General features: G+C 31.2%; 1 protein-coding gene across 1 annotated transcript; it reads left to right on the top strand.

The window, feature by feature from the left end:
• Positions 1–86: 86 nt before the first annotated feature.
• LOC105830547 (indole-3-acetaldehyde oxidase-like) lies at positions 87–8,690 on the top strand. The gene is made up of 12 exons (XM_036290084.1): positions 87–1,070; positions 2,037–2,086; positions 2,442–2,622; positions 3,320–3,451; positions 4,131–4,287; positions 4,541–4,754; positions 5,370–5,896; positions 5,993–6,290; positions 6,705–7,235; positions 7,364–7,460; positions 7,819–7,929; positions 8,247–8,690. Exons 1-9 carry the CDS (start codon positions 1,045–1,047, stop codon positions 7,223–7,225), a joined length of 2,106 nt encoding a protein of 701 aa, XP_036145977.1. The 5' UTR covers positions 87–1,044; the 3' UTR covers positions 7,226–7,235; positions 7,364–7,460; positions 7,819–7,929; positions 8,247–8,690.
• The last annotated feature ends 1,052 nt before the right edge of the window (positions 8,691–9,742 follow it).

Genomic DNA, 9,742 nt, shown 5'->3' on the forward strand with positions numbered 1-9,742 from the left:
ATATGACGCTACAAAGCACCGAGTTACATTTAATTTTTTAAATTGTATTTTTAAGGAAACATGCTATAAAAGAGAGAGAAAGAGAGAGTGCATAAGATATATACGGAAAAATACCGGTTTTGCTAACATTATTATCTAAAAATTGTGCTAAGAATAAAAAACAATTTTGTTGGACTGTCTAATATAAAATCTAATATAAAATTTTTAATTTGTATCGAGCGAAATTTTTAGATACTTAGTAAACCGTTCTTTTTGTGCATACAATCTATAAACAGCACCGTGATAAAAAATCATTAAACGTATTAAAAATGACTTACAAATATTTTTGGGCTGTGTCATGCTGAAAGATGTCTTTAAGACCTTTTAGAATGACATAACTTCCAGTTTAATTTAATAACATTGTGCGTTTTTAACATGTTTTTTCATTCCTATGTTAAATTATTACATAAATTTGAATGAAACGTGAGACACATGTATTCAATTTAATGTAATTTATTTTTAGCTAAACAATGTGTGCATTGTTTGCAACGTTTAAGGGGTTAAGCACGAACGTATATATCCCTTTCGCGCGAGGGTGAGACGAAACCCCGATCGACGACCCGCCCTTCCACGATCCCTTTCGCGACGGGTTTGGATCACTGCGATGCTGAGTGATCCAAAAACGTAATGATTAGACGCGGAGTGATTCAATACAATTGAAATGCTCCGTGTGACACGGTAATCAACGCGTTCCTACTATTTTTTGCGATAACGTAGACGGGAGAGAACGGTGCACCGAGTCCGGCGAAACTATTACTATTCTGCAACGCGATTATAAATTCAAGAGTGCGATAAGATCGCCGAACACACTGCAGCAGGTGTCCCGAAGCACTCGTCGGCTATCACACACGTTCGCTCTCGTACGTCACTCGATACCACCGTCCGGTACCATATTAAACCGAATCAGCCTTTGGATCATCTCAATCGGAATTAATCGGAGACGTGCCCCCGTCGTTTCCGGCTATCTCTCGATTAGCAGCAGCAAGTACCGGCTATCTCTTAGCTATGAGCACAACCGCCAGCGATCTTGGGTAGGAAGCAGATAAGTAAAAAATCAAGTCTAACGCGCACAAGAATCTCGGTCAAAATTATGATGGTGTTAGATGTGTTATATGTTCTAATAACGAGGGCTTGTCTGAGGAATAATTTTAATAGAAATTATTAAAAATTAATATTAACTGAGAATCAGCAACTGACTATCTTTAATTATATTAATAGTGGTTTATTATTAAAGTTCACAGATGTACATACATTTGCTGTTATATACAAGATATCAGCATAACAGTTTTGATTTTATGGATGTAAGATTATTAAGAAATTAAGGTTTTTGGGTTTTCAGCTTTCACGTTTTATTTAGTAAAAAAATTAGAAGATCGGCTTCAAGAAATTTGTTAAGAATTCAAATAGTTCTCTTAAAAAAAAAATTTATTAAGATTGGTTAAAAATTGACGGCTCTAGAGTAATTTGTCCCTAAATATTCGATTTTCAAACATTATGCGCCGAGTCATTTATCTCATTTTCCTTTGTAGTGCGGCCACGACACGTGCTCTCCTCGTGCTTTGCACAGTGTTTTTGTGTGCATATCACATGAGACGTTTATATACATTTATGTGGATGTATATAATTTTGCACAAGACATTGGCAAATAAATTAAGCATGCAGAATATATATAAAAAAATTACCAAACTGGTGAACTATTTTTCTTTGTACTGTAATTGGCTTTACCAGTTTTGTATTTTTGTTATACATTATAATTAAAATTATAATAAGATAAACAATTATGTGTGAGGTAAACTATTATTATTTATATGAATAATTAATTAATAATTTATTTATTATATATGTAATTATGTAATTATTTAAACTGTTATATTGTAAACCAAAAAAGTGATGAATAGAAAAAACTTATACATCCTGTCGTGTATCCCGCCATATTCTTCTCTTTAAATGATAACAATTATTAAACTTCTATTTATCTAATCCGCGCCTTCTTGCAGGAACGGTGAAAAGTCCATTAAATTTACCATCAATGGAACGCCGCATACGAGTACGTACTTTCCAAATTTTCATAATACAATTAAAAAGAAAAGAAAGTTTCGATTTTCTGTTAAATAGTAAAACAAATAATTCTAATTACACGAAGGTGGAAACCGCGAAATATAATTGTGTGAGCACGTAATACAATTATATAACGCAGCAAAACGTAGTTACATCAGCAGAAACAATTACATTCAGTTATGAAAATTTAATTGTGACGACGGAAGCTGTAACATTTAATTGTAAAGATTTAATTATGAGTCGGTGGACCTTTAAAATATCGTAAAATCAAAGTCTATGCATTGTATCCGTGGTATACAAATCGTAACGATCATTTAGACTTTATAACTTTATATCGTTTCCAGTATCGGGAAATATACCGGCTGACACGTCCCTCAATGTCTACATTCGCGACCACGCAAAACTCCGCGGTACAAAAGCGATGTGCCACGAGGGTGGCTGCGGCGTCTGTATAGTGGCTGTTGAAATCAAGGGCGAGACAATGGCTGTGAATTCTTGCCTCATACCGATATTAATCTGCGACGGGTATGCGTGAATCAATCTAAAAGTTACACTCAAATTTTTTACTTTAAAAAAATTGATAAGAATTTATCTTTTTACGACTAGTATTACATTTATATTATGTAACTTCAAATTATTTACACAAAAATAAATTAAATGTATCTATAAATAAGATAAAAAAACTACATTTTATCAAGATAAAAAATAAAACTGTTTAAATAGTATCACTTAGATAATTTTAAGAAAGATCATTATTGAGAAAAACAATTTAAGATGTAAACACGATAACTTATATCTTAATTTGTAAATATTTATTTTTTAAAGAAAAACAAGAATTCTTCGAATAATTTAATTTAATTAATCGAAGGTTTTCTTTTTTTATTTAAACCAATACGTAAATAAAAATTGGAATTTAAAAATGAAAAAGAAATATTACATTGTAACATATTAATGATACTGTACTAACATTATAATGACAAAATTCTACCCGAAAATTTATCGAATTACTTGTATTTGGAAAAAGTTTCTTTAATGCATCATTATATTTTGATTTATGCAATTCGTTGTTCAACAATTTTTATCTAAGTAATTGACTAAAAAAACTTAGAAAATAACATTTGACAAGTTAAACTTTCTTCTATTTTAACTTATTGTATTTCTTTTAACTTTATTAGAAAATTATAATAATTTTAAATGTTTGTATCTGTACACAAATTCGCAGATGGGCAATTCACACAATCGAAGGTATAGGAAATAAACGAGATGGTTATCACTCGATTCAAGCTGCGCTTGCTGGAAAAAATGGCTCGCAATGCGGATACTGCTCTCCCGGCATGGTAATGAACCTTTACAGGTATGTGTGTGTGTGTGTGTGGAGGGGGAAATAGTAAACATAAATTAATTAAAATTATCACAAAGAAATAATACAGGTGTATAAAAGGTTTTTGAAACTCTTGACGTTATAATAAAAATAATATTACAGGAAAAATTTAACACATAAAGAGATTTTTGGTTTAACAAATTACAATATTCAATTGCCTTTTTTTACATTTTTTAAATCTTTTAGTCTCTCTTAGAAATGTATTGTAAAAGTTCTTTTAATGAAAATAAAAAGTTTATCGGTAAAATTTTAACAATCAATGAAACGGCGCGCAGATCAAAAGATATTCACGCGGCACCCTTTTTAAAAAGTTTGGCCACTTTGGCCCCTTTTTGTTATAAATTTTAAATAAAACATTCTTTTATATCCATATTTTTTATTTTTAAGCATAAAATATTATAAAGTTAAATTTTTTTAAATAAAAGTGTATAAACATGTGCATAAGATTAAAGTATTCTCATTTTGCAAAAAAAATTGCTTCAATAACTTTAAAATTAGCTGCCTAAATATAATAATTTGCAAAAGATTAGCGAATGAATTAGCATCAAATATAATGTAATGCGTACACAAACGAACGATTCTATATTTAATAAGTTAAATATAACATAAGGATATGAATATAACTTACATACATGCATTTTATTATTTTCAGCCTTGTGCAGAACAAGAAATTGACTATGCAAGAAATTGAAAATTCTTTCGGTAGTAACATTTGTCGATGTACAGGCTATCGCCCAATTTTGGACGCGTTTAAAGGATTTGCCAGCGATGCAACCCCACAACTGGCAAAGGACATTCGTGATATTGAGGTATATAAAATACTCTCGCGTAAACTATTTTATTTCGCCTAATAAAAGTCTCAGTTTTATATTCTTGGTGATTTATTATTGTAAATTTAATTCTATCTTTATACGAGCTTCCGCATATTTTTAATCTCACGCAGATTAATTTAATAACTTTTCTGTGTACACAGTTGTAGTTATTATTTTATTAATATTATAAAAAATTCTCACATTAAAAAAATGTATAATAATCGTGAATACACGATAATGCACCTGACAGGAGATCTATAAGGTCAAAACCTGTCCAAAAAACGGAATGCCGTGCAAAAGCAAATGCGTCAATGGACAACTCTCAGACGGAAATACCAAAACGCTGGATATCAAATTAACAGACTCGAAGTTTCATAAAGTTTACTCGATCGAAAACCTATTCGCGATATTTCGGCAGAACCCGGATGCAACGTATATACTACACAGCGGAAACACAGCTCATGGTAAATTGATTTCAATTTGCACAATTTAAGAGCAAATTGATACTAAAAAATAAAATAAACAGTACATATATACAGCAATTTAAAAATAGATTTTACAAATCTATTAAAATCTTTCCGAAAATAACAACATGATTTCTTGAGACAGTATTTGTAACATATAGATAAAACATACTATCGGCAACAAACTTTTAATGTTTTTTGTAAAAATTTAAACAAATGCTTTTTTTATTGGAAAAAATCAATATGTATTTCATGATACTAAATTTTTTCAAATTAAAATGTTGACACATTTCTAGTAATCAAATGTATAAAAACAAAGTGTTCCATTTTTAACGTCTATTTTTAACATCAACTGTTAAACGTATCATTAAAAAAAAAATAATACGCAGACATGAAACATCCCGTACATTTATTATTTCCATTTGATAAATAAGCTTTTTCCTTGAATAACAGAGGCCGCACAAACACATGGGGTATTAAAATAAAAGTTCAGATATTTCAAAATTATTTCAATCAAACGGTAATCAATATAAAATAATATCAACACTTTTCATCGCGAAACTGAATGAGCAAATACGCAATGAATGAGCAATACACGAGAATATAATTGCGCAGGTGTTTATCGGACGGGCAAGAGCGACTTCCGCATCGACATAAACGACATCCCGGATTTGCGCCGCATAGAAAAGACCAACGAATCTTTGACCCTGGGCGGAAACATATCCCTCACTACGGCAATGGAGACTTTCCGCAAGTACTCGTCTGAGAACGGATTCAAGTACCTGCATCACCTAGCCCATCACATCGACCTGATCGCCAGCGTGCCCGTGCGCAATATGGGCAGCATAGCCGGCAACCTGATGATCAAGCACGCGCACCACGAGTTCCCTTCCGACCTGTTTTTGATACTGGAGACCACCGGCACTCAAATTCACATCCTCGAGACGCCAGGCGCGAAGAAGAGCATAATGCTACAGGACTTTCTGAAAACGGACATGCGCCACAAGATTATTTACAGCGTGGTACTACCGGCATTGTCCGACGATTACGAGTACAGATCCTACAAGATCATGCCTAGAGCCCAGAACGCCCACGCTCACATCAACGCCGGCTTCCTCTTCAAACTCGACGGCGGCGGGAAGGTAACGAAATCCTTTGAATGTATTTATTCACGTTACGTGTTATCATTAATCATTCGTACAATATATCATCCGTTTGTAATATTTCACTGAGAGAAGGTGCTGGAGAAACCCAACATCACCTTTGGTGGCATCAATAAGGATTTCTTGCACGCAAAAAATACAGAGCAACTGCTGGTTGGTAAATCTATCCTTGACAAGAAAGTGTTAAAGACAGCTTTGGAAACGTTACATAATGAGTTGCAACCCGATCATGTACTGCCAGATTATTCGCCGGAATTCCGTAAAACGCTTGCCGAAGGATTATTCTATAAATATGTGTTGAGTATCAAACCGAAAGACGTGAATTCTAAACTTCGCAGCGGAGGCCCGATATTAAGTCGAGGTCTCTCCTCAGGTAGGAATAAAATATTCAGATATACTATATTAAAATAATAAAAAAATTTGGAAAACGTGTATTTTTTTCCAAACAGCACAATGTTAAAAAATATTTTAGTATCTGAGAACGTTTAAAATTTTTTATTTTAGAAAAACATTTATTTTAATATTTCAAAAAATTAATTTTTATATATTAAATAAATACTTTTTTAAAATTATTATTACAAATACCTTTATTAATGCAACCTAAATATTAAACATTAAATAAACGTTAAACATTTAATAAATATTATTTTTTTCAAATAAATTATTAAATACTAATAAAAAATAAATATTTAAGTATCATTTAAAAACATTGTTTGCTGATTTAATTGGTTTAATTTTTAAAAATTGTGAAAACGTGTAACTAATTGTATTAATTAAAAAAAACTAGGTACACAAGATTATGAGACAGACAGAAATGTATGGCCAGTGAACAAGCCAATCGTAAAGATGGAGGCTATCCAGCAGACATCGGGCGAGGCTCAGTATTGCAACGATCTACCACCGTATCCCGGAGAGGTCTTCTGTGCCTTCGTACTTACGAAAATTGGTAATGGCAAGATAGAGAGCATAGATGCGAGCAAGGCACTCGCAATGAAGGGCGTAGTGGCGTTCTATAGCGCCAAAGATGTCCCTGGCAAGATTCTGCGCATCTCACCCGCCGGGCAGAGGATAGTGATAAACGACGAGGCGTTGTTTGTGGAGAAAGACATTCTCTATGTCGGTCAACCGGTCGGCGTAATCGCTGCCAAGACCCATAATCTGGCTAATGAAGCCGCAAAATTAGTGGAGGTCAAATACAGCGAGACACTCGAGAGGAAACCGGTGATAACTATTGAGGATGCGCTCGCCTCGAAGGACGATTTCAGAATCATACCAGGCATCAGTATTCCAGCAAAAAAGAACCAATGACAGAACCTGGGTACATTATCTTTGTTGAGTTTTATTAAAATCACAACGCTACGATTAAATAATATTATAGATACCAGAGATGAGAGATTTTTTTATTCATTTATTTAAATATTTAAAACATTCGATTTTCGTTTGTAGAATTATAAACCGCCAGGGGTGAAGGATATTCCTGAAGACTTCCGCGTATCTTTCCGCAGGAATGCCCCTAATCCACTCGGTGTTCTTCGATCAAAAGGTGAGATAGTGGAAGCTTTAATAATTTTCGTATGTGAATCCATATGTTTGTCATCAAAGAAAGGAACTTAATATTTCTTATATGTGCTCATGCAAGAATCTTTTTATGCAAATTTGGAAATTCACAAAAAAAAAATTTAATGAGTTTTTTAACAATAATAATATCAAGAAAAATTATAAGAAATTTAAGAAGAAAAATTAAAGAATTAAAAATGCCCAATTTTTTTCGAGACTTTCTTTATAATAAAAAATACGAAAAATGAAACATACCATCAACCAGTGATGTAATGGATAAGAAATAAATAAATTTGATAGAATTAAAAATGGAATGTCCATTAATTGTTAAAATTTTATTACAGCGACTGGTGAACCTCCACTTTGAATGAGTTTTGTAATTCCAATCGCGATTCGTTACGCGTTGAACTCCGCTAGAGCGGAGACGGGACGTAGGGACGAATGGTACCAATTAGGTAAGTTCTAACAGCATAAATGCAAACAATATATTTAATTCAGTATATTATGTACACGTGGAGGTATTTGATTTTGTGATTTACATTTAAGTTTATCCCTTTTTCACAATAAAAGTTAAATATTTTTCACTGGAAGTTATTAGATTTCTACTCTCTTTTTCTCTGTCTCTCCTTCTGTTTTTCTTACTGTTTCTTATTCTCTCTTAATTAGTATCAAAATATACTATTACAAATATATAATTAATAAATATAAATAATAATCTAATTAATAAATATATTATTATAATATATGTATTCATTTATTGATTTTTGTGCAGATGAACCATTCACCAACGAACGCATACTTTTAAACAGTTTAACCAGTAAAGATAATATGATACTGTGAAAGCAAAAGTGAGATTAAGTAAACTAGGACTTAAACTTATTTTTATACTATTCTATTAATATTTGTCTCTTAAATTGCTTCCAAACTAAACTAAATTTTGAAATCTTGTACAAGTCAATTCACGCAACCTCCTTTTTTTAGATATAGATCAAATTTGTTATTATCTGGTTAAATTATAATTAGACTGATGCTTTATTCAATGGAATTTTCCATGAGTAAATTTCTATTAGATAAAACATCAGGTTGAGTTTCACCACAAGTTAATCAAATGATGAAAATCCACGTTATAGAGATATTATAAGATATAGAGACATTATGATGTAAAAATAAAATCAAAATGCGTGTAGTTTAATTAATTAATAAATTTTAAGCAAGATACAATTTTTATCTTTTGTGATATATATTTTTAATAAATATTTCTTTACTGAATTTCTGAAAAATGTGCAAAATAAAAAAATATATTACAACATCTGTATTACAGTATCAATGTATATATTTCATATTAATAATATAAAATACATAATTTGATATAAATGTTTACCTCTTTCTCAAGAATTTGCAGCGATTATTATCATATAAAAGCAAATGTCAAAAGCATCCACATTTTTTGCTATTGAAAGTAAGAAATTGAATTAAAGTTATTTACGTATAGGCCGTCACTTGAAATATGTTTTATATTTATCATTATCTACTATGTAACTGGAACAAATTTAAAAGACATAGAAAGGCGATAATTTACATCTCTCAACGTCTTCTTGTTTTACTGATACAAGAACTTTCACGATCTAATAATATCAGCGTGATAATTTACCTAATTAATAGGCTTTTGAAATATCCGACTATTAATTTAACATAATGTATTGTGTTCTTTGAATATTTTGTTTATTAATTACCATTTAACATTTTCGATTATTAAAATAACACAATGAGTAAGTAAATAAACATATAATGTAGTTTTAAACTATAATTTATCATTTTTAACCAAATGAACAAAACGTACATGTTAATTTAACATATTATAAATGTTAATTTTATTGAACAAATATGCCAAACATAAATTTTACTGAACATATATTTTTGTAATAATGTTTAATTTAATATTGTATTTCTAACATGTTTTTTCATTCTTATGTTAAATTAATACGAAAATTTAAGTAAACCGTTGAAACATGCGTCACATTTATCATAATAAATTTAATATAATTTTTTTCCAGCTAAAAACAACACGTACGTTATTTGCACCCGTCAATGACCATCACTATTTACCGTAATTATCTTAAAAATAGCATTTCTGTGGTATGCAACGATGGGAATTACTTAAATGCAGCCGTGACATGTTCAACGGTATTTAACACTAGATAGGAACAATTAGTGGCAGCGCGTTTGCGAGTGAGACTCGGTGACTCATTTATGATTGAAATCATTATA

Source organism: Monomorium pharaonis, chromosome 7, assembly GCF_013373865.1.
Source record: "Monomorium pharaonis isolate MP-MQ-018 chromosome 7, ASM1337386v2, whole genome shotgun sequence".
In the NCBI taxonomy this organism is placed as follows: domain Eukaryota; kingdom Metazoa; phylum Arthropoda; class Insecta; order Hymenoptera; family Formicidae; genus Monomorium; species Monomorium pharaonis.